At 52.7% G+C, this 23,498-nt stretch overlaps 11 protein-coding genes across 11 annotated transcripts; 4 read left to right on the top strand and 7 right to left on the bottom strand.

Moving 5' to 3' along the window:
* Positions 1 to 51: 51 nt before the first annotated feature.
* CPAR01_12578 (ribosomal protein L33) lies at positions 52 to 425 on the bottom strand (the record flags this gene model as incomplete). The annotated part of the gene is made up of 3 exons (XM_060496833.1): positions 52 to 98; positions 215 to 331; positions 413 to 425. The coding sequence occupies 3 exons, from the start codon at positions 423 to 425 to the stop codon at positions 52 to 54; spliced, it is 177 nt and encodes a 58-aa protein (XP_060344366.1).
* A 1,533-nt stretch (positions 426 to 1,958) lies between these two features.
* On the top strand, positions 1,959 to 2,102 carry CPAR01_12579 (uncharacterized protein; the record flags this gene model as incomplete). The annotated part of the gene is made up of 1 exon (XM_060496834.1): positions 1,959 to 2,102. One exon carries the CDS (start codon positions 1,959 to 1,961, stop codon positions 2,100 to 2,102), a length of 144 nt encoding a protein of 47 aa, XP_060344367.1.
* A 1,026-nt stretch (positions 2,103 to 3,128) lies between these two features.
* On the top strand, positions 3,129 to 4,646 carry CPAR01_12580 (aminotransferase class I and II; the record flags this gene model as incomplete). The annotated part of the gene is made up of 2 exons (XM_060496835.1): positions 3,129 to 3,534; positions 3,595 to 4,646. The coding sequence occupies 2 exons, from the start codon at positions 3,129 to 3,131 to the stop codon at positions 4,644 to 4,646; spliced, it is 1,458 nt and encodes a 485-aa protein (XP_060344368.1).
* Positions 4,647 to 5,214: 568 nt separating this feature from the next.
* Positions 5,215 to 6,794, bottom strand: CPAR01_12581 (26S proteasome subunit RPN7; the record flags this gene model as incomplete). The annotated part of the gene is made up of 3 exons (XM_060496836.1): positions 5,215 to 5,413; positions 5,473 to 6,278; positions 6,336 to 6,794. The coding sequence occupies 3 exons, from the start codon at positions 6,792 to 6,794 to the stop codon at positions 5,215 to 5,217; spliced, it is 1,464 nt and encodes a 487-aa protein (XP_060344369.1).
* Positions 6,795 to 7,499: 705 nt separating this feature from the next.
* On the top strand, positions 7,500 to 8,957 carry CPAR01_12582 (mRNA capping enzyme; the record flags this gene model as incomplete). Its single annotated transcript, XM_060496837.1, has 1 exon — positions 7,500 to 8,957. One exon carries the CDS (start codon positions 7,500 to 7,502, stop codon positions 8,955 to 8,957), a length of 1,458 nt encoding a protein of 485 aa, XP_060344370.1.
* Positions 8,958 to 9,902: 945 nt separating this feature from the next.
* On the bottom strand, positions 9,903 to 10,805 carry CPAR01_12583 (uncharacterized protein; the record flags this gene model as incomplete). The annotated part of the gene is made up of 1 exon (XM_060496838.1): positions 9,903 to 10,805. One exon carries the CDS (start codon positions 10,803 to 10,805, stop codon positions 9,903 to 9,905), a length of 903 nt encoding a protein of 300 aa, XP_060344371.1.
* Positions 10,806 to 10,978: 173 nt separating this feature from the next.
* CPAR01_12584 (uncharacterized protein) lies at positions 10,979 to 13,381 on the bottom strand (the record flags this gene model as incomplete). Its single annotated transcript, XM_060496839.1, has 2 exons — positions 10,979 to 11,268; positions 12,607 to 13,381. 2 exons carry the CDS (start codon positions 13,379 to 13,381, stop codon positions 10,979 to 10,981), a joined length of 1,065 nt encoding a protein of 354 aa, XP_060344372.1.
* Positions 13,382 to 13,706: 325 nt separating this feature from the next.
* CPAR01_12585 (uncharacterized protein) lies at positions 13,707 to 15,788 on the bottom strand (the record flags this gene model as incomplete). Its single annotated transcript, XM_060496840.1, has 2 exons — positions 13,707 to 14,909; positions 15,012 to 15,788. 2 exons carry the CDS (start codon positions 15,786 to 15,788, stop codon positions 13,707 to 13,709), a joined length of 1,980 nt encoding a protein of 659 aa, XP_060344373.1.
* Positions 15,789 to 15,965: 177 nt separating this feature from the next.
* Positions 15,966 to 17,492, bottom strand: CPAR01_12586 (uncharacterized protein; the record flags this gene model as incomplete). The annotated part of the gene is made up of 1 exon (XM_060496841.1): positions 15,966 to 17,492. The coding sequence occupies one exon, from the start codon at positions 17,490 to 17,492 to the stop codon at positions 15,966 to 15,968; it is 1,527 nt and encodes a 508-aa protein (XP_060344374.1).
* Positions 17,493 to 18,910: 1,418 nt separating this feature from the next.
* Positions 18,911 to 20,461, bottom strand: CPAR01_12587 (uncharacterized protein; the record flags this gene model as incomplete). Its single annotated transcript, XM_060496842.1, has 1 exon — positions 18,911 to 20,461. The coding sequence occupies one exon, from the start codon at positions 20,459 to 20,461 to the stop codon at positions 18,911 to 18,913; it is 1,551 nt and encodes a 516-aa protein (XP_060344375.1).
* A 1,727-nt stretch (positions 20,462 to 22,188) lies between these two features.
* Positions 22,189 to 22,911, top strand: CPAR01_12588 (uncharacterized protein; the record flags this gene model as incomplete). Its single annotated transcript, XM_060496843.1, has 2 exons — positions 22,189 to 22,198; positions 22,259 to 22,911. 2 exons carry the CDS (start codon positions 22,189 to 22,191, stop codon positions 22,909 to 22,911), a joined length of 663 nt encoding a protein of 220 aa, XP_060344376.1.
* Between the last annotated feature and the right edge of the window lie 587 nt (positions 22,912 to 23,498).

Here is a 23,498-nt window from a genome sequence, read left to right on the forward strand (position 1 = left end):
GTGATATCAGTGTTGTTACATATGGTGTTGGTATTTCGAGAGTGCGCGGGCTCATTTCCCCTTCTTCTTCTGCTCCAAGAAAAGCACCTTTCGCCGAACTGTGAATACGTTAGCCCTGTTATCCCCATCTCCATCTCATGGTATGTATCGATTGGCGCTCGCCCTGGAGACGAGCACCACGTGTGTCGAACCGAGGAGAAAGGGGTCGGCATACTGATTGGGTCGTATTTCAGCAAGCTCATGGGTGTTGCTGTTCGGAGACGCTTGACAGTGTAGAAGTAACCAGTCGCGGCCATGGACAAGAGCCGGACGATCATGACACGGGACTTCGCTGTTGGACACAATCAATTAGCTTGGTGATTTGGAGGAAAGCAGGCAATGCGCTTGAATGAAGTTCAGCGGGGTTGCATACCTTTCTTGGCCATCTTGAAGGGGAGTTTGCGCCGCACGCGTTGGATAGCTTGAGGCTTGGACACGGGTGGACGGGATAGCTTCGCAGTATGGAGACTGGAATTTTGCGGGTGGTGAGAGACTGTCGGCGAAAAAAGGGCCGTTCACCGAGATCTGTGTGTCGGTGAGATTTCGGTGTAGTGGACGTGTACTCCAGCATCGCTCGATCTCACCAGATGGTGCCAGCTGGCAAGGAGACACCCATTCGATCGCCTGTCAGTGGATAAACTAGTCTCACTCACTTCTCCTTGAATATCTATCAATAGGAACTTTGCGACGTGATGTTAGTCAAGTGATACATCTTGGAAAGAAGCCAAGCAAAGAGGGGCTAAATGAACCATGGCCGATTGAGAGACTGTAGCACCTTGCAACGTGAGTATCCGTACCATGGAACTGCAGCTCGGCTTATGCCAGCCTCCAGCGGTCAAGCTGCGCGGTCAGAAGTCTATGAGATCGTAATCCGAGCAACTGAGATGTTGGTTGGTGGATCTCGTTCAGGGTCCTTTCTCGGTCAATAGCTCTATCCCCGTTGGGGGCCCAGCAACGTTTTTAGAGCTTGCAGGGACCTGGGCACGAAGCGTCACCGCCAACGATGCCTTTTCCCATGTTCGGACGGTGATGGTCTACGACATTCTGGGTTTGGGCTGCTGGAGCTTAGGTGGGATTCTTCTTTTTCTTTGCGCGCCGTTCCCTGCACGCGGCCCTTTTTTCTTGAGGACGAGCCCGCAGTTTAATCGCGAATATCTAGCCACCCCCGACTCCCCCGAGTGGTGGTTCGCCCGCCGACGCCGGGCTTTGAAGGGGTGTGGGCAAAGTGGTTATCTCGCAGCTCGGGTCGCGTTTCTCAACAGATGGGTAGGGCCGTGGCCTTGGCCGGAGAAAGCAGCAGTAGCAGCGGCAGGATGGTGAGGAGGAGGGTGGGCAGGGCGTAATAGTTGGCGTGAGCAGGCAGGATAGGTAGACAAATAAAGAGGAAAGGACATCCCATTCTGTTCCTGTCCTGCCTGCTTTCATGGAGAGTGGTGGTTCAGGAAGGCGTGCACTTTCCCGCGTCGTGGTTCTGAGACTTTCATTTCGCCGTCAATCGACTGCTTTCCTTTTTTCGCATTCTCAGCTAAACGGGATACGTACTTGACGATCCGGGACCGCCTCCATACCGCCGAGAGCAGACGGCGTTTCGTCGTGGAATTCTCTTTCTTCGACACTTTTCGAGTCTCGCATTTCCAGTAACGGAGAATACCAACCGACTCACCGAATACACCGTACACCGAAGCGGCGATTCTCTCTACGAAAAACTACATTTGATACGCCAGCCGATCAGCACAATACGTTCGACGATGGCGGCGAACAGAGTGGCTTGCACTGCGGCCAGGTCGCTGGGAGCACCGAAGAGTCAGGCTGCCGCGAGCCAAGTGCGATTGATGAGCAGCGTAGGCAGATCAAATGGTACGTCGCAATGCTGGGCGAATTTTGCTCCCAACTGCTTCAACAAATTCTGTTTGCTTCACATGGGTGTTTGTTCCCAGCCCTGTTCACAAACCAAAAACTATTCCTGTATCGTTGAAAGTGGAAGGTTGGTGCACCTCGAAGCTGTCCCAAGCTCGCTGGTCCAGCACCGCTCAAACGGGACAGCTCCCGTCCAAGCTACCTGACGATTTCCTCCCCCACCTGTTTTCACTCGCCAGCTTACACCGTACGCCACGTCTCTTTATTCGCCATCCTTCACCGAACAAACGGACAAGGCACTTGGTCATTTTGCTCTCAAGTTCGATCAAGCGCGCTTTACTCCCACGTGGACCCCCACACTTTCCATTCTCCCGCGGCATAGGCAATTGGAGTTTTTTCATCAAGGCGTCGAGGACTCGGAAATACCCTGGCGGGAGAATCCGTAGAAGCTCTAGCCTCTGGGCGCGCTGACCGGCTTCCCCCTTGTCCTGCCGTCACCGGTTTCGGACACAGGCCTTTGAGGCAAACCCGCGCCAAACACGACCGGGTCTGATCCACGTCTTCGTCTACGACTCACCAGCAAGTGCTCGGCTGGCGTCCCGCACTGGAGGGGGCAAACACAGCCCGTCATGGAAGCCATCCCGCGGCAGCACAGAAACGATGCCACGCAGGGTCATGTCTCGTGCCCCCGAGGTCACAGTACCAGCCTAAGTAGGCTGGCGACTGTCAGAGTTATTGAATAAGAGCTTCTGCATCGGACGATGACAGGAAGAAGATGCGCTGATTTCCTGTCAACTTTGCCGTATTTTTCTTCCCTCTCTCCGTTTAATCCATCAATTAAACATTGCGCACTGTTGTAACGGCCCCCGCGTACGAGACTTGGTTGCTTGTCGATTGCCCTTCGTTGACGAAGAGCTAAATAAATAGCACTTGAGGTGGCTGCGTACGTTTTCAGGGTTTTCTTGAGACTCATCCTTCTTACCTTTTCTCTAAGCATTTCCAACTCCTTTTCTTCTTTGCTCGGCTCTTCCCCGTGTTATCGATCCGAGTCCAGGTGTTTTTCTACCTTGATCTCCACTGTTGCGCGGCAGAAGCCCTTTTACTAACTTTTATATGACTCTTGCACAGATACCCCGCGGTCCCCTAAGATCTTCCTCTCCAATACCCCGCCATCTCAAAGGCAACTTTTCTTCAGCAGCAGCAACAGCCGTTCGTCACCCCACCATCGAACCATGTCTACCACACCGAGCCGTCGGCTGAATGTGCACAACATCAACCAGCATGTTGTTGCTGCCGAGTACGCCGTTCGCGGCGAGTTGGCCGTGAAGTCGGAGGAATACCGAGCGAAGCTGTCCAAGGGCGACAAGGACCTCCCCTTTGATGCCGTTATCTCGGCCAACATCGGCAACCCCCAGCAGCTCGACCAGAAGCCCATCACCTTCTTCCGCCAGGTTGTCAGTCTTCTCGAGAACCCCCTGCTTCTCGAGCACGAGGATGTTCTGCAGAACCAGCTCGGATACAAGAGCGATGCCATCGCTCGCGCCAAGTTCCTCTTGAGCAAGGTCGGCTCTGTTGGCGCCTACAGTGCCAGTGCTGGTGTTCCCGCTATTAAGGAGAGCATTGCAAAGTTTATCGAGCGTATGTCCTTATCTGTCTTGACCTTGGGCCGAGTGTGAAAACTGACAAAGATCTCTGCAGGCCGCGACGGATTCCCCGCCGATCCCGCCCACATTTACCTCTCTGGCGGTGCCTCTTCCGGAGTCAACACCCTTCTTCACATCATCGCCCAGAACGCTCAAAGCGGTGTTCTTGTGCCCATTCCTCAATACCCTCTCTACACCGCAACGCTATCAGTTCTCAACGCCACCTGCGTTCCCTACTACCTCGACGAGGCCGCTGGCTGGGGTACCGACCTGAACACCATCAAGGCTGCTTACGAGAAGGCCACCTCCGAAGGCACCGATGTCCGCGCTATCGTCATTATCAACCCCGGCAACCCAACCGGTGCCTCCCTGTCCGAGGATGACATTCGCGCCGTCTACGACTACGCTGCGGAGAAGCAGCTTGTGGTGATGGCTGACGAAGTCTACCAGACCAACGTCTTCGTTGGCAAGTTCCACTCCTTCAAGAGCGTTCTGCGCAAGCTGCAGAAGGAGACCCCTGGCAAGTACGACGGTGTCGAACTCGCTTCCCTGCACTCCATCTCCAAGGGTATGGTTGGCGAGTGCGGTCACCGCGGCGGGTACTTCGAGCTCGTCAACTTCGACCCCGAGGTCGAGGCCAACATTTACAAGTTCGTCTCCATCACCCTCTGCGCTCCCGTCATCGGCCAGTGCATCGTCGAGCTCATGGTCAACCCCCCCAAGGAGGGCGAGCCGAGCTACGAGCTGTACAAGAAGGAGTACGACGGCATCTTCAACGGCCTCAAGGAGCGCGCTACCGCCCTCCACAAGGCCTTTGACCAGATGGAGGGCGTCGAGTGCGGCGCGCCCCAGGGCTCCATGTACCTGTTCCCCACCATCAAGCTTCCCGCAAAGGCCACCGAGGCTGCCCAGAAGGAGGGCCGCACCGCCGACGAGTTCTACTGCATGCGCATGCTCGAGGCCACCGGCGTCTGCGTCGTTCCCGGCAGCGGATTCGGTCAAAAGGAGGGCACCCTGCACTTCCGCACTACTTTCCTCGCCCCCGGCACCGACTGGGTCGGCCGCATCATCAACTTCCACAAGGACTTCATTGAGAAGTACCGGTAAGCGAGTTTGGTGCAGCAGCTAGTCGATTTTTCTTGTGCGGGGACCTTGAAGGTGCGAGGAGGCCTGTCGCGTTGGATGATAGCGCGGCTGGGAATAGCTAGGTATGAAACGAACGAATTTGCGTAGTCTTTTTCCGGAACCACGTATCCAGGGCGGATAAAAGCAGATATCGATGAGCACGTACGAGACGTAGAGTAGATATCTCGTTTGTTTTAGCAAGATCTCTGGGATTTGGCAGGTGTTGATGACACTTTATGAGCATAGCTTGCGAGAATAGAAAGATTCCGCTCCCATCAATTCTGCATCCAGACCTTTCACAGTCATCTCACGTGGGCCTCGGTCAAGCCAAGATTTCTCAAATTGGCTTGTCTAATCCGTAGGTATCATACAGAGAGTTATTGCAGTAGCACACATTTGCTTGCCCCAATCCCCGGTTTCTATTCGCCGCCTGCCGTTTCTAGCTCGCGCCTTTCAAAGTCCCCAAGCCTGACTAAAGGACACACGATTGTAAAAGCATTGTGGTAAAAAGCTCTCCGTCATTCTTCCAGTCGCCTCGCTCTTTGGCTGATTATGCCCGCTCGCTTCCTCTCAAACGCACAGCCTGGCCGTACTTCTGGAGCTTGGTGATGAGCTGATCGCCCTGGCGGACGACGTCCTGGTACTGCTTGTTCTTGTCGTCGGGGCGGTTGGTCTCGATGACGCCCTTACCGCTGACGCGGTCGATTGTGCAGGGGATGCGGCCCGCTGCGATGAACTTGGCGAGGTCACTGGAGATGAAGTTAGATGTCTGATCTGACCGATGCAGCTGAAAGGGAGAGAATCATACCGGTCCAGGAAGTCAACAGTGACGCCAAAGTCGGTCGCCATTGTCTCCAGGCCAACCACACGGTAGCTCTGGAGGAGCTGCTGGTAGGCGCGCAGACGCATCTCACGGATGAACCAGTTCTTGTGCTCGTGGAGGTAGCGGTCCTGGGTGAGGAACGACTCCTCAACCTGGGCGAGAGCCTGGAAGAAATACTTGTACTGGCCGTTGTACAGGCTGGAGACAAGCTGAGCCAAAGGCGAGAAGTCGATAGCCATCTCGGCCTCGGGCTGGTCGGTGCTTGTTCCGAGAGTTGTCAGGTTCACCGCCGTCTTGGCAGCGGCGGGCGGTGCGTCGTGCATGGCGTCGTCGGCACCGGGACCGGCGCTGAGAGCACCAGACAGAGCGAGGAGCTTGTCTTCTCCATCACCCAGAATGGCCTTGATCTCGGGGGCGTCGACAACCTTGCTCTTGAAGTCGACACGCTTCAGGGACACAGATCCAGCGAGAACGGAGTAGACGACGAGGGAGGAGTAGGTGCAGAGTTCGTAGCTGGTGAAGGTGGACAAGCTGTCGAGCAGGAGCGGGGCGGCCAAGTTGTATGACCGGACGGTCAAGAGGTAGATGCCCTCGTACGCCTTGAGACGGTTGCGACGATCCCAGTCACCACCGGACTCGACCAGGGTCTTTGCGCGCTCAACATGCTTCTTGACAAGAAGCTTGTCGCCGTAGAAGAGCCCCATGCGGATTATTGCGAGAACCAAGTCGATCTTGGTGCCCAGGATGCCGGTCTTCTCGAAAACGTCTTCGTATGCGGCGATCGCCCGGTCCTGTCAAAGGGGTCAGTCAGGGTTTCCTTGGTGAGTTGGCAGTCCTTCCAATCGCACCTTGTCACCGACTCTGGCCCAGAACTCCGCGCGCTTGCCCCGCGCGGCCTGAATCTCCGTCTCACCAGCCTTCTCAACGGCCTCATCCTCTTCCTTTTGGAACTCTTCCAACTCCTTGTCGTTGTCGGCCTTCAGCTCTTGGTACCTGGCCTCATCCCAGGGTAGGTTGACTGCGGTGGGGGTGGTCTTGGTGGCAATCATGCCCGCCAGACTCGACTTCCGACTCAGCGGCTTGCCGGGGGTCTGACTGCCACCCTCGCCAACTTGGTTCAGAATACCCTCAAGAGGGTGTGCGAGGTACCGGTAGAGCGGTGCCATCTTGTGCTCGGTGATGGCATCATTGAGAGCTTTCGCAGCGGATTGTTGAGATGGCCGGGATGCGTAGGCGTTTGTGAGGGCGAAGACATGCTGGGCGAGAGGAAGGAGAGGGTACTTTGCGTACTGGGGTTCTGAGCCCATCTTGGCGGTTGATTGTACGAAGGCGTCTGGAAAGGGTCGTGGTCGGTTGCTGGGGAGGGGAGAAATCAAAGAGGTTGAGGCTGCGGGATGGGTTACTGGGTGAGCAAGAGTGATGTCGTTGTATGGTGGTGTTTGGAGCTGGGAGCTCAGGAAAGCCCCCTGCAACCCGCAAGCGTCTGGCCAGAGGCTGACGTGATTGGTCTGCTGCCGGGGGTGAGCTTAGTCAAGCCAGCAAGGCTGCAGTGCGACACGTACCGGACCTGCCTGCAAGCACGAGACAGCCCGCACTGCGCCTACCTACTTAGTTGAAATGCCGAATTGGGTTCAAAATATTTCCAAGATGTCAAGTTGGCTATATCCAAACATAAGCAGCATATATGAGGAGACAGCATAGTAATCATTAATATTGTTCTTTGGGTCCAGGCTGAGAAAGAGCGTTCGTTTCTAACACCACACCTTCCGTACCTTTAATGAATCCATAGGTGGGTTTTACCTTCCTCAGCAGGTACCCCAGTACACTCCCCCTACCTCTTGCGACGCTTCGCAACAGCAGCTTCTGTTCCTCTCCAACAGTTCGCATCAACTTTCTCACACCCGTACTTTCACAATCAAATTCTGGAAACAAACACAATAGCCTGCACTTCCCCCGGGAGACGAGAATATTTGCCTTTACAAACAAAGAATTCTCACGTCTGATTCGAGACAATGGCGGGCTACGACGACGACGATTCGTACGAGCGAGAGTCTCATTCATACGACGCGAAGAAACGCAAAAGATCACAATCGCCCTCGAGAAACGGCAATTCCTCGCGAAGAGGCAACAAGCGCGAGGATGGAACCGATGAACTTCCCCAACCCTACAATGCGAAGGAGCTTCAGCCCGCTAAGCGCCGAGCCGTCTCTCCCTCCGAACAGCCTCGCAAGCAGAAGCGACCGGGTGCCCGAGCTCGCATATCCGAGTCTGAAAGAGAGGCCATCCGCCAGAGAGCACTCGACAGGGAGAAGGAGTTGGAAGCTGCGGCCCACGCTGCAGCTGAGCGTCAGCGCGGCACCAACAACGATGTTGTCACGCAGCATTACAACAGTGTACCAGAGCGCGGTAGAGACTGGAGACGAACCGACAGCAAGATCAAGGGCCTGCGCGCCTTTAACAACTGGATCAAGAGTTGCATCATTCAGAAGTTCTCGCCAGATGAAGACTACACCCCGGGCTCTCGTGAGCCGGGCGCAAAGGAGTTACTCGTGCTTGACGTCGGTTGTGGAAAGGGAGGTGACCTTGGCAAATGGCAGCAAGCACCTCAATCAGTAGAGCTCTACGTCGGTCTCGATCCTGCGGATATTAGCATCGACCAGGCTCGAGAGCGTTACCGCCAGATGGGTAGCCGCGGAGGCGGTGGCAGGGGTGGTAGAGGAGGATACAGACGGCCACCTCCTCGGCTTTTCGAGGCACGCTTCCAGGTCAAGGACTGCTACGGCGAGAACATCGAGGACGTTGAGATCATCAGACAAGTCGGATTCGACACCAGTCCTCTCAGCCGACGAGGATTCGACGTGGTGAGCATGATGTTTTGCATGCACTATGCCTTCGAGACGGAGCAGAAGGCCCGGACCATGCTGCGCAACGTGGCAGGCTCATTGAAGAAGGGAGGTCGCTTGATCGGTTGCATCCCCAACTCTGACGTCCTTGGTGACCACGTTCGCAAGTTCAACGAGCAACAGGAAGAGAAAAAGAAGAAGGCCGCAGAGGAACCGCCGCAAGAAGCAGAGGAAGGCGAATTGGAAGATGGCGAAGCAGACCAGTCGGCAGAGTGGGGCAATTCCATTTATCGAGTCCGATTCCCGGGCAAGACGCCTGCAGATGGCGTCTTCCGCCCGGCATTCGGTTGGAAGTACAACTTCTTCCTCGATGAAGCTGTCGAAGAGGTCCCCGAGTATGTTGTGCCGTGGGAAGTCCTCAGAGCTCTTGCTGAAGACTACAACCTTGAGTTGCAGTACCACAAGACCTTTATGGAGATTTGGGACGCGGAAAAGGACGATGAGACTTTGGGCCCTTTGAGTGAGAGAATGGGGGTTCGGGAACGTGGCGGTGGACGTCTCCTTGTTTCACCAGAGGAGTTGGAGGCGGCGAGCTTCTACACTGCTTTCTGCTTCTACAAGGTTTAAATAGGGGGAGTTGGCATGAGGACATGAGTGTCAGGTCTAGTAGGGATTCTTGGGATATCTCTAGAATCTGGTTCAAAGTACGAATTTCGAGCTCGACATGGTCGCGAATAGGGCCAATTGTGTTGCTCTGACTAAGGCTCATTGTGATACTGTACACTGGCCCCTCTTTGCATGCCATTCATCCCGATCCACAGATCCCTTCCCAGCCTGATCAGTCCACCGTATCGGTATATTCGCGGCTGAACCGTCTATGTTACGACGAAATTGTCAAACATCGCCATGAGCAACGCTGTCCCTGCCTATCCACTCATGTGGAAGACGGAAATCTGAGAGGCTACGATAGTGTAAAATGGTAGTCGTCAAATAGATGGTGAAGTTTTTTCTTTCAGAAACCATGCGCAAGCACGGCTATACATATCTGAGAAATACCTAGCTAAGATACCTTGTGTTCGCGATTACACAATTAGGCTTTCCTTCAGCCACGGCAGCCATCTTCGCGGCCTCCAAAAGGCGCCACCTGGCTGGCTAATTCATCGCCAACACCTCCTACATACCGCCAAGCTAAGCTTTCGGATTATTCGAAATAGTGAACTCCACCGCGTCTTGGACCTCCTTGTGCTTCCACGATACTTACGGACTAGAGGACACGTTGACTTACCGATGTCGTTGTCGATGCACAAAGCACATTTACGATTGCCGCTGTAGCGTCATCCTGGAAAGCACTTGAAAAGGATCTTTCTTCTACGAAAACGTTTCACACTGGGCTGTTTCTGTGATATTATGGTGATTATAAGAGTGAATCTTGTCACTTCACCTCGGCAGACAGAAAAGGTAAATGCATCAATTTATTGCTACAGGATGTGACCCCCGACACGTTGTGTCCTTTCCTCCTCTCACTTGCTCACCGGCCTCTCGCCATGCTGCTCATATGCATTGCGGAGAGTCTCACCCTCGTCGCTTCTTTGGCTGTATCATCGCGCGTGGGCGATGGCATTCTCTCTCTCGCTGCGGTGGCGGCGAGCGACTGCGGTCGTTGCGGGGCTGCGAGTCTTGAGAATCTCTTTCTCTTTCTCTCATGTTTGGTAACAGCTCTTTCCCTTGGTTGCTTGTCTCTGCTTGGGCTATAGCCTCGCTGCTGCCCCCGCCCCCGTAGGGGGTCTGGTTGTTGCCTCCGCCCTCGTAGGGTGCCTGGTTGTTCTCGGCCTCGTAGGGGTTGTCGACGTCATCAAAGCCGGGCTCGGGGAGGGGCTCGACATACTCGCGTCGAATGCGCCATTGTCGTCGTTGTGGCTCGTTGGGGGCCTGGTTGTTCTGAGGAGGGGTCTGGTTGTTGCTTCCTTCCGCATGGTCTCCATGACTGAACTGGTTGTTGCCTTCGCCCTCGTAGAGGGTCTGATTATTGCCTTGGTAAGGGGCTTGGTAGTCCTGAACAGGGACTTCGATGATGTTCTCTGCCCCGTATGGATTGTTTGGGCTGAAGTCGGACTCGACATATTGGTTTTTGTCCTTGGGTCTTCTAGGTGCTCCCGACTGGTTGTTACCTTCGCCCTCGTAGAGGGCCTGGTTGTTGCTGTTTGTCCCGTAGGGGTCGTTTGGGTCGTAGTCAAGCTCGACATAGTCGTTATTGTACTCGGGACGACTGTCGCGTCGATTGAATAGTCGTGACTCGTTGGTCATGTTGGCATAAAAGCGCTCAATGATCTCGGCACTTTGTCGGTTTTGCGTAGCAATGGCCAGGCTCATCTCTGTCAGATGGCTGACGTTGGTCGCTTGAGAGTTATGCTGTGGTGGCATTGGCCTCGGCATATGCCTCGGCATTCGCCAGTTTCCTGGTGGTCTGTCGCCCATTTTATGACTTTTGGGTTTTTGACTGGAGAAATTGAATGGAAAGAATAGTGGGTGAGAAGAAGAGAAAAATCACAACAAGATATCTCATCGAGACGACCTGGGAGGCAAGTGCTAAATGTGGGTCCGATGGGAAGATAATACTTCACCTTTAACTCCAGCTCTTTCCCTACTATTCAGCGTTCTTTACTTTTTAAAGAGTATTCTCTAGTGAATATATATAAAATAGTAGTGACAGTAGTGACAGTAGTGACAGCAGTGACAGCAGTGACAATAGTGACAGCAGTGACAGTAGTGACAGCAGTGACAGCAGTGACAATAGTGACAGCAGTAACAATAGTGACAGTAGTGACAGTAGTGACAGTAGTAACAGCAGTAACAGCAGTGACAGTAGTGACAGCAGTGACAGTAGTGATAGTAGTGACAGTAGTGATAGTAGTGACAGTAGTGACAGTAGAGATATAGACTAAGAGGATAAAAATATCGTTTGTCTTGTTGACTAGTATTCTATTTTGATACTTACTTGCTCCCCTCGAAACCCAAAATACTAAGGGAAAGAAAAATGGCTACGCATCCCCGGGAAATCATCCGGTACGTCAAGGGAACAAGCTCACATAGGCACTTACTATCAACTGAGAGGAAATTAAACACGGAGTTTCCTGTCACAGTAGCCCTCCGAGACTCGAGAAGCCGTAACATCGGGGCGCTACTTATATATAGGAAGCTTCTCTTGAGAAAGCGAGAAGTAGATAATCATTGTCCCTCCACGAGACTACTGCCTCCCCAGACTCAACAGGCCACTTTGGTTCGTGGCTCTGGTGATTCATTCACATCTGTCCCTTTCTAGAAGGACCCTATGCAGTCCTTCCACTTACACGACTTTGGCCGCCTTCCTTTCCTCATCACAACATCAACACGGAACTTTTGATAGCTAGCACTTTGGAGGGAAGTCATTGAATCGTTCAATATCTTTATATATATATATATATATATATATATATATATTCAACTTGGCAAGTCAATACGGAAAGAAGAGAAACATTCCAAGCCGTTGCCGCGAACAGCAAGAAGGTAGACGCCAAGACCACGACACAGCAGCACGTCCAACCAGACGAGCAGTCCCAAAGGCTAGAGACCTATACGAGGAGTTAGCATCACGTCCATCTCGAGTCAGCCTACTGTAATTACTTATCTAATAGATATCCCCATCCCCGGCGCGACTGCCGAGAACGAAGCCAATACGTATTGCGACGCTCTACGAGGCGCTCCAGTGTTTGGCCGCCTGAAAACCATTTACACCAGAACTCTTGGAATAAGGATGGCGAAACCTGAACTGCTAGACCTTGGGCTTTTGGCGTATGGAAGCACTGCCGCTAAGGTTGAAATGAGAGTCTCGACAGCTTCAGTCGTCGAGGCACACCTGTCGTTTCACACAGGCTATATAGTGTTCAACTTCTTCCCGAGTAGGCGAAAACATTCCTTAGTCACATCCGAAGCGTCACAGCGTAGTTTTTCAATTTATCGCGTCATCATGTGAGTATCGCGATGTATTGTGGTAAGGACACAATTAGGTGACAATCTGAGGGCCTTTGTCTGCACCATTAAACCAACATAGGAAAGATGAGAAGAAACGAACGAGTGAATAGGGATCTTTGACCAAAGAAAGCAGACACCCTACCATCAAAATGAGCCCCCTTCCCAGGGTACGCATGCCATGCTGGCATCGGAATGCTGGGGAGTTACTCAACATTGAATTGACGGAAAGCAACACGCCTTGAGGACTAAAAACAGAACACCGACGCACATATCATTGTGACAGCCTGTCGTTCACCGGCCCTGCATGTATATCCATAGTCTCCTTCGTTCTCGATAGATTTCCTCCGAGCCAGGGGTAATGTAAGCCGTAAATAAAGAGGGCATTGTGCTTGGTGTATCGCCGCCTCAGCGACCCCTGGGAACATGGGCGTCTTTTTCCGTTGGAGGTTCTCGATGAATGCCGTGACGTGCTGATGTTGTGTGTCGTTGCCAATGAAGCGCGTCTTGGCAGGGGTCCACTGTCCGTTGACAGCCAGGTCGATCTCTTTCGCGATGCTCGTTTTTACCAACTCCGCTATGCCCCTTGGTGCGCCTCTCTTGTGAATGGTGTAGGCATCGGCATACGTTTGTAATGCCGTAATCAGTTCGCCAAGTTCCGACCAGTCTAGAAACTTGCCGTCGCGGCCGTCGACACTGACGGCAATCACGTAGATGCCTGCCTCATTCGAGTCCTCGTCGTAGTCGTGAGGCCGGTTCGGTCCGAAATCCATTGCCACAGTTCCTTTGACAATGGACCGTAAGAGATCGCGCGGTATGATGTGCAACACCTCCGTCGTTTCCCAGTCTCTGGCGTGGTCGAGCCGAAGCTGCGCTATCGTACAGTCAGGTTGCTTGGGCATGCCCGCCGCAATGAACTCGTTGGCGATATCGGGAAAGCACAGTGTCAGCTCGTAGAGCGAATCGCCGCGGTCTAGTACCTTTAACATGTCTACTCTGACACCGTCCATCAGGGGGGTCTTTGAAGAGGGGCTGTAATTCGCCATTGTGCAGAATTGTGATTTGTGGGTGTGGAAGACGTTCAGAAGGAACGTTGACGGTTTATGATGGCGAAAAGCTCTGCCCGGTGTTGGGCAGGTTAACATGGGAAGGAAGGAGGTGCGTTTCGGCAAGGGGCCCCCCTTCCCGGGTAGGCAGTCACGCATATCACTTGTTTCTGCAAAAAGAGAAGGAGAAGATGTGTCCACACACTTGCCGTGATCCTGTATTGCTACATCTATTGTCTTATTTCCATGGCCACGTTGGGCCATTGTTGGGCCGTTGCCCCGTCTTCGTGTCTATCTGTCTACGCCCCTGTCAAACCTCCACCGCCTAGCCGACAGACAGAGTGTCGATTGTGAGATTCATGTGCTCGAGCCACGGTCTGGTTGTTGGGAGATTGAAGGCCCTCGGCATGCAGAGACTGGTCTGTCCTTTGGACCTCACGAGGCAATTTCCAATGAGACAAAACAGCCCGCCTTCAGCCTGACGCGTAGCGTCGAAGAGGAACAATCCTTGAGGCTCCCCTGGGACCAGAGACATGGAGTGGCTCGACCAAGCTAGGCACATGTCTGGATCGTTGTCGAGCTCGCCCAGGTCGTTGATCAGGTTGTTGACCAGGACCAAGCGGTGTACCCAGGCACGAAAGAACTGCCTGTCGATGAAAAACATGTCACGTGGCCTCAATTCCTCATCTGCAAGTCCGCTTGATGACCCGAGCCGGGCGTTCACCCCACGGAGCATCACGTTGCTCCGCAGAGCCACCAGCTGTACTGCGCGCTCAGAGATGCTTATTCTCTTGTCTCTGGACATCCAGACAGGTGCTGGCTCCTTCTCCATGGCCGTCTTGGCCGCGCGGTACAAGCTGACCGCAGCCCAAAAGGCCCCCCGCGGAAAGAGTGTCTGGAACGTGTGATCCACTTCGTCTCGTAGCCCAACCATTTCTTCCTCGATGGGCTCGCCGCGTAGCACTTCATCTTTGTGCCTTTCCAAGTCATAAGAAAACAAAGCATCGCCTTGGTGGAACGCCTGATTCATGGCGGCCATTTCGCACATTACCAATCGCGCGTTGGCGGGCACAAGTCCGGTGATGGAAGACAAGAAGTGGGCTGCCGAGAGATGCCATCCTGTCAAATGTATCAGACCGACAGTGGCAGTGCTGGCGCTGGCATCTACTCTGTAATTGACGGGACTGTCAACCGTCTCGTGCAGGTACCCCAATATCTGGAGTCTCTTGATTGCCGGGTTCCAGATTCGGCCATTGGAAGCGAAGGCGCGTTGCGCCCTTTGCAAGGTCATTCCTTCCGTTGAGAGTGCGACTAAGAGAAAGGAGGCCAGGTGTTCCTCCTCGAATCTGCGGCGTGGCTTCTGGTTCAGGATCGCCCGTGGCGAAAGCAAGGCATGGACGGTGACGTTCCTTGCATCGTGTGCAAACGCGCATGCCGCCTGGGCCTTGTGTACGCTGCCCGGTGGTGATGTCCGGTGCAGAACAGACTGCAGATACTGCTCGTCCCAGATGATTGTGTTTTCAGTATCCTGTAAGATGATGTGTCGCATGCCGAGTCATGGCTCAAAGCCCTTGGCCATTCGCTGTCGTGTGATCCGAATCGAGTCCGGCGACATCATGAAGCCTCGGACGTGGGAATGAATTCTCGCATCAATGGCGCGCTTCATGTCGTTGACGTTTCCTTCGTCGGACCCGAACAATACAACTTCGCTCTGGTAGTCCGCTGCGCTACGGAGCTGCAGCATGTGGTCTGCAATCACCTTCGTTGTAAGCTGCCTCGTCGACTCGTCCGTCCATTCCTCCCCCTCGTACGATTCCCATTTGATTGTTTCCAGGCTGAACTTGCGAGTCGCATACACAAGCTGGAGCGTGGTGATGGCCGAGCCGTTGTATTCGTTGAATAGTCGCATTGCACGTTTGAGCTCATCGCTGAAAGCTACAGATGCCAGCCACACAATCCGTAACATGCCTTTAGTCGGAAGCACCGATGCCAACCTCAGCATGGCAACAGTGAACTCCATGCCCCAGTCCTCGTCCAAGTCGAAGATGACAAGCTGACATGCCGCCTCGTCTGGCACGACTTTTCCAACCATTTCCGTGGGATCCGCCACTATCTCAATCTTTGGATCGTTGTCCGCGTCGTTGCGCTGCCGTGCGTGCCACTGCTGAATTCGGGCCATTTTCGAAACTGTCGAGGTACTGTAAAGAGCCCGAGTCGTCTTGTTGGCCGATATTGCCGCAATTCGTCCAAGGTCGTTGACCAGTCTGGTGCTCTTGCCCGATGCGGTGGGCGCTTCAATGTAGGCAAATGCGACAGACTCGGCCGAGTCGTACCATTGCCGCATCTGCTCGTTCACGTCTTGCCACGAGCGGCAGGTTGCAGGAGGGTTGTGGTGATTGGACCCCATGTTGTTGTGTTGTTGATTTTGCATTGGCAGTTGCAAAATGGAAGTTGCCGCCGAGTCGACGTAACGGCCAGGCTCCTTGAAATCTGGGCCAAAAAACCCGCCCACCCTCCCTTCATTTCCTACCTAGGGTTCCTAGGTCTTCGTCGCTCCGTCAAGCCAGCTCACCCCAAGGTGCTATCAGTTGTTATAGCCGTAGTAACCTTGACCCCCCCGGGGCGGTTGTTGCTGGGGCCACGTTGGGCCACGATGTTGCTGCCGCTGCGGCTGTCCGCGAGGACCACTGTCATAGTAGTCGTCGTAGTTTCTTCTATACGCATACGACGGCTCTTGCCGGTGTTGCTGCTGCCACGTAGGGCCAGGGCGTTGCTGCTGCTGTGGGCGTCCACGAGGGCCATCGTCATAGTCGTCATAGTCGTCGTAGTCATCATAGTAGTCTTCAAACTCTCCTCCGTAATTGTACGATGGCTCTTGCTGTCGTTGCTGCTGGGGGCCATACGAGCCTGGGTCTCGATTCTGATAAGGAGGCGGAGGCCGCTGCTGCTGTTGTTGTTGCTGCTGCTGAGACCACGTAGGGCCAGGAGGCGCACCGGGACCGCCCCAGTTCGGGGGACGGCTGGGAGGCGCGTTGGGATCGCCCCGGTTCGGGGGACGGTTGGGGGGGCGCACCGGGACCGCCCCAGTTCGGAGGACGGCTGGGAGGCGCGTTGGGACCGCCCCAGTTCGGGGGACGGCTTGCGGTGTTGGCTGCAAGCTCGCTCCGAACACTTGTAAAGTGTTTTCCCGCAACAACTGCGATCCGGGATCAGGGCTGGACACTTCATTGTCGGCAATGTCTGTGGTCCAATCACTCCTACAATACAGCAGAAAGTAGGTGTGACCTGGCGCGCCGACTTTCCAGTCAAGTCTGGCGTACTCGTCGGAAACTGGCGGCGGGTACGGCGAGCCGTCGCATCGAAAGACACGGATGCGGTCAGCGTCCTCCTCGTCCGTGCCGAGTCGGACAGCGACAAACAAGACATATCGCGTGGGGTTCTCGGCCTCTGGACGCTCGTCCCGAATTGTGAGGAATCGTAGTTCCTTGGCATCGTCGTCGCTCCTGTCGGCGTCGGGGGTGTAGAGGAAGCGTGCGTACATGGAGATCCGCGGCAAGTAGCAGAACGTCTCGGGTCCGTCGTTGACGAGCGTACAGCTCATCGACTCAATTGTTGCGGCAATGTCCTTTGGTGCCCCTGAAATATCGAGAAGGTCGTTTTCGTACGTGGCGTCTACTCGAACGCCTTGTTCAGGGTGCCAGATCATCTTGTCGAACAAGCCCTGATCATGCCTTGCCCAGAGGGTCGAGTTCATGCGCTCCGCCTGCACGAGGTTCCGAAACTTGAGGGATTCGCATTGGGGCCCCCATTTCTTAATCATCCGTACAAAGGGGTCGCTCTTGAGGTTTTGCGGCGCATTGCGCCATGTCCGCGTCATGAAGGGGTTGACGTCGTTGCGCCGTGACGTAGATCGTTGTTCTCTGTCCTCGGCGGGAAGCATGCTGTTGATCATCCGGACCAGGACCACCATGCAGTGGATGCCCGAGAGTTTGTCAAAGTCGTCTTTTGATGAATCCGTTGCATCCAGAGTGGGCCATGCGTTGATGAGGAAGAGACTCTGCTCTTCTGGGTCTTGAGTTGTCTTGCGAATGTCCGTTTCAATTAGTTCCATGGTGGCGTATCTGGAATGGGGGTGATGGGGACTTTGAGATTTGACTTTCTCCAGGGAGTGTGAGGAAGGTTGGTTGACAAGCTTGCGGGAGATCGACGCGGCCCGCTGCAGCCACAGGGGACCGTACCTGCCTGGGTTCGACTGTGGGTCCACCCGCCGCATCCAACTTGTTGTCCGATTTCGCAGTTTTGTTTTCTTTCCTTTTCTTTTTCCTCTTTACAATCACTTACCTTTGTTATTTGACGGTCAAACGACACAATGTCCGACTATCACCACGCACCATGGCTCCCTGAGCCCAATGTCGATACTGTTGCAACCGTCTGCGGGCGACGAAGTGACCTGAATCGCAGGCAAAAGCGCCGCTCCTGGTTCGTCTGACTGGACCCCAGGCTCTGTGTTTTGCCAATCCATTAAAGTGATCTCCTTGTTTTGGGCAATCGGCGGGAGTCTTGCCACGTGAGCTTGATACGAGGATCCATCTGGGCTGCAATAGTCCGAAGCTGAACCCATGAACATGCCGTCTTAGCGTTCTGGTCTGGGTGCATACCGACACCATTGCCAACAACCAAGATTCTCCCATTTTGAACCATCCAACGCTGCTCCTTAGACTTGAGCAGATCAGTCGAATCAAATCCATATGGAGAAGCAGCGCATACTAGATGATCCGGATGGCAAAACAGCTGCTAACACATGGCTGCATCAAGAACATCCATCTTTTTTACGTTGGAAGAGAAATCCCAAAGCCTTCAATCATTGGCGCATGCTTGTCCTTTCACACAGTTCAGGCGACTTGCCACTTCTACCCGGGTAGGCCAATAGCTTGTTGGAAGCTGCTTCATTTACATTAGGAGTGTCACGGCTTGAGTAATCATCAGTCGCAAGTCACAGGCGTTCGGGTGAGGATCGCTACGTATATTTTTGATGGTATCGTTGCAAGAGGGCAAATAACAACTCAGACGCCTTGCTCGTACCAATCCAAAATCGACATAGGAAAGAGTGAGTGGACAGCGATCCTCGTCCCTATAAAACAGACACCCTGCCTCCAACGTGAGCACCGCCTCGATACACATGCAACCTTTGATGCCGTAATGCTAGACACGAAAAGTTGAAGGCGAAGTACCCAAAGTCCAATATGTTTCAGAGAGCGTAAAGCAAGGCAAACAGATTACAGCAAACAAGTAAATCCGACAGTCTGTCGTACATCGTGACCTTGCGTGTGCTCAAGTTCCTCCATCGTCATCAACACAAACGCTGCAACTAAGGATTTTTTTTCTGTATTGTTTGTTCTTTTTTCGCTTTTTTTCTCTTCTGTGTTCATCTTTTCAAGTTTTTTTTTTCATCTTTGGTCTCTCTGGACCTGGAAATGGCCCAGCATGAGCAACGTATGTTTATGCAGCCTTTTGGTGCAGGTGATCTATCTAACCTTCACTATGGTAGCGAGGGCTTAAGACATCGGTTGAGGAAGGGTCCGCGCGTGGGGAGTATATAGTTTCCTCAAAAGTTTCTTGCACCATTACTTGCGGTAGCTGGTGCTCTCGTAATGCAGTCGGTACTCGAGAAGTAGGCCGACGAAATGTCTTGTTAGGCGTCCAGGCCGCCATGCCGGAGGCCTCTGGTACACCGAGGGGTGTTTGAGTTTGAAGCATTGGCGTGGTTGTCTCAAAACCGTTATCTGTCGACGAACCAAGTACTACTAAGTGCCCCAGTTGCTGTTGTTCATTGGGAGAGTACGCCGGGGATTTCGAGGGACCGGACGCGGCGTCTTCACGCAACGGCTGTTTGAACGAGAAGCCAAGATCAAAGTCAGCAGTGCCGAACTTGAGGACAACATCATCTTGAAGGTCGTCAGGCCCTTTAGGTGCAACAAGGTTTGTGTCATCCTGCTTCCAATTGTTGCTTGTAGATGGCTGGTGGGCGAACGATATGGAAGTCCCTGGCGTAGACTGTCGTGGCGCACCACTTGTGGAAGGAGTGAGCGCGTAGTAGCTCGGCTGCTGGCTTGGAAAGGAGTTCGTTTGCTGTTGGTAGCGGGGTTGCAAGAACTCAGATGATGTTCTCATGCGTTCAAGGTTTCTCGGTGGTACGGGAGCCGTTCCTATAGCCTTTAGTTCTAGTTCTGAATGGTTGAGTCGTAAGCACATACCCAGCGTCGCAAGGGATTCAGACAAGTTGAGAGGACACGACATTCGTTGACGCAAAATGTTGAAGTCAATGTCGTTGAGGGTCTCTCTAGATAGACCACAGTCCGTCACCAGCCTATCAATCTGCCGCCTGCCGACGACTATGTCGAATGGCACCGGCCCAAGTACATCGTCAGGGACGACGGCGAAATTGCAGTCGCCGAGCACAGCTTCAAAACCTGGCACTCTGACGTGCACTCGGACAAAAGTCTTTGTCTTAGTATAAACAAATGCGGTACACACCGTATACTCTTTTCCAGGCTGGCCCGGAATCAACTCCAAGCCAAGCCGTTTCGCGGCTGAGTAGGCGAGAAGAGTTTCTGGGCAGGCAGAATCGTAGTTAGTTTTGAGAAGCGTTCTGATAGAGGAAACCCCTCGCGGTTTGAGCTCAATACGGAAGTCCTTAAAGTTGCCGTTATGGAGAGATTTCTCGTCTTGCAAAGTTGGATTGGGCGGTATCTGCTGCGGAGCTGTGTTAAGCAGCGAAGACTGGGCAGCTTTGGATTCGCCGAGGACTTGTCTTGGGGTGTCCGAAACACCAGTTCCCCTCAATTTCCCCTTAGGATCTCCTTTACGATATTTAGGACGTGGTGCAAGAGGGATGCGTTCTTGTTGTGAACGTAGTCTCTTTCGGTTTTCGCTAAGTCGATTTTTTCCGACACCTATGTTGGTAGTGGTGGGCTCATTGAGCGGGCGCGGAGGTGAAGAGGCTTCAGGTCTGGTAAGAGGGCGCCGCCTTTCGCTGAATAGCTTATCAGAAGCTTGGGAGCCTTTGAAATTGCCACGCATAATGTGTAGAGCTTTCTGACTCTACAAGAAGGCCCTAGTTGTAAAGGGGGTGCTTGGTAGGGTGACGCAGGGGCTTAGGAGCTTCATCCTGGGGGATGAGACGCTACTAAGTTATTCGGTAAGCTTGTCGTAGTGACTTGTAGACTTCGGTGACTTTATAAATACAAGCAGTCATACGAAGGAGTATCTCGCTCCTAGTGGAGGAGGAGTGAGAACCTCCAAGTGAAACTGCAAATGACAGAAAGTAGAGGAAGTCGGATATTGGAGGAGCAGACGTCGGCGAAGCCGATAAGTAATTGAGATAGAGCAAGGTCTGTCAGGCTGAGACTTGAGAATTCAAGTATGATATCTACAATAAAGATTGAGATAGGCGAAGACTGGGTCTATGAGGAAAGCGTATGTCGACAACCACGTCATTCGACTCAGGTGCCTTTGGCTGCCAACACATTCAACCTTCTATGATTTTACAGATGCCTACGAAATAACAATCATGGCGCAATTACAAAGAACAATTACATTGTAAACGGGTCTTACTTGCGCTTAAGAAGCCGAGCGGATGCCCCCCCTTCCCCATGATGTTGAGTCGGTCAGCCAGCGAGCGCAGGCGGGCGGTGGGGTAGAAACCACGAAAAGTCTGGAAAGCCTAGTCCGCAGCAGAGGGGCATCTGTCATCAGTGCCAAATCTCGTTTCCGAAATCAGATGTGCAAATCAGGATCGGTCTTGTCACCGATTTCCAAGAGGATAGACCGGTTCGACAGGGGGGTGAAGGAAGAGGCTGAAGATGGGAGGGGCGGCCCTACCAAAATCCTCAAGCTATATCATGAAATATTAATGGAGGTATCCGTCTCGAAACAATTCCAGTCATGAATTTGGTGTTGTAGCCTCATACGGATGCCTTACTTCTTATGACTTATGCCAGAACACACTTGAAGGGGGGAGCTGAAGACTGCATATGGCGGTCACTGCTGCAGCTCTAGAGGCGTTCTTCCCCCCTGACCACCATGCAACCACCATTGCTCGTTGAAGCATCCAACACACATCGGTGCTCCACTCACCCTCATTCTTCCGGGAATAGGTGAGCTGGCACGCCTCATTATTGATGCCGGGCAACGCAAAAGCAGGCTCTACTGACCCCCTTGACTGTTTGAATGATTACTAGTGCCACCCCCAAAGCCCCCTCCTCTCACGACTCGTAAGAGCCGATGCAAGAATGATAGACGCGAATAAGTGCCGCTGACCGCAATTGTAAATTGGTATGCAAAACTCTGCAGATTGCTGAAATTTTAAACAAAATTACAAAGTTTCTCGCCGTATTTTTCCTTCCTCCCCATGAGGGTTATCGCCGCTTCCGGTCGGAGAGAACAGAATCATCATGGCGACGCAATGACTTTCGTTTCAACCTCGTGATCTATTCCTGACTCTTATCGCTTCACTATTGCTGAATAGGCAGATTTAAATGAACTTTTTCTCAGCTGTGGTGAAGAGTCCAAGATTATCCAGGAAATTAGAGCATTTCTGGACATGTATAAGGGTCACTTCTTCAGCCCTTTTTATCTCGTGTATTCCCGAAGCAACACTCCAAGCAACCCCCGAGTGTCATCAAGGCACTAGAGCAAATGGTTGGCTCAGTCAATCGTTCAAATCAGTACCTGCGCATGAAGACATAAGTTCCAACACCTACCGATCGCACTTGCGAACACTTCAATACGGGTAACGCCCTACCAGCATGACCACAGGTGTGTATTCAGTCATACTGTCAGTTTCCACTAGACGCGCTCTGCTGACAGTCACTTTAGTTACAAAACCTCTTGCTATTAGATCAACTTCGTCGTCGATCGCCCGAAAACCTAGCGGGCTACCTTTGGGAAGCGCCAATTCCTCCAAGCGTAACCCCCGTCAAGCCTCATGGCGACCAAGGCATTCACATTCACGGCCAAGACAGCCCAAAAGGTCCATATCCTCTGGTTATCTGAGCTGCTATAATACTCAGTTTTCTGAGGATGTTCAGTGCAGCTATGGTTGCCCATTGTCAATTGCGACTACACCCTCTACCATTTTTGATGATGGCGTAAGTCCTGAGGACGATGGACGGTCGACCGCACAGCGGGCCAACGTGAACAACAAAACTGAGAACTCAATTTTATCAGAAGCAAGAGCTTCCACCGAGAATGACCCGGAGGAGTGTCATAATGATCATCCCGCTGTCGGATCTCAACTGCCGATCACACTCAGCGGACATCAAGAGCACTCTCAGCAAAAATCACTTTCATCGAACCCATGCCCAGCTCCCATCAGCGCCGAAGACTTTAATTGGAGTTCTATTCCAGCCGTAGATGAGTTCAAGAATGATCCAGCACACGAGTACTGGGAATGGAATTCAGTTACAGAACAGTGGTGCCATACGGATGAGGAAGGACTTACGCTTTCCTGTCCTGCTATGCTGGATTAGCTCTACTCTTTATCTTATTCGCAGTAACATCAAGATACACTGCATTTATGCAGAGCAGCGTAGCCTGAAGATTGCCATACTTTATTGAACTAGGAGGATCTATGGATGATATCTTCATTTTAAGGGAAAACAAGAAATAACTGGGCATGTTTAGGAATAGAGGACACATTAGAAATAGATGCCCACCAAGTAATGTAATTTACATGTAATTATTCCACTATACCTTGGTTTTCTTTGTTATAATCCTGGCTCAGACTCTCCAACCAAAGGGCAACTGATCAACACATAAATTTACGCGCAAGTGCTTTGCGAAATCGCTTCGAGATGATAATCAAATCTGATGGCTCAGATCCTCAAAGGGTCAGCATGCTCACATATCTGGTGCTGGCGGGCCCCGAATTCTGTGTTCAGCAAGAAACATAAAACAAAGTTTGGATTTACTATATTCTTCGAATGCAATACTTTAAGCTTATGAGTTGCTGTGATCCCTCTAGACTTGCATGTTTGCCGCCGATTTTATGTAGCCGTGAAAAGAGTAGGTACGCCAGATGTATTCTATCCCATTAAAGTTCCCATCGAATCTGTTT

Source organism: Colletotrichum paranaense, assembly GCF_030867605.1.
Source record: "Colletotrichum paranaense strain IMI 384185 chromosome Unknown Scaffold_11.1, whole genome shotgun sequence".
NCBI lineage: Eukaryota > Fungi > Ascomycota > Sordariomycetes > Glomerellales > Glomerellaceae > Colletotrichum > Colletotrichum paranaense.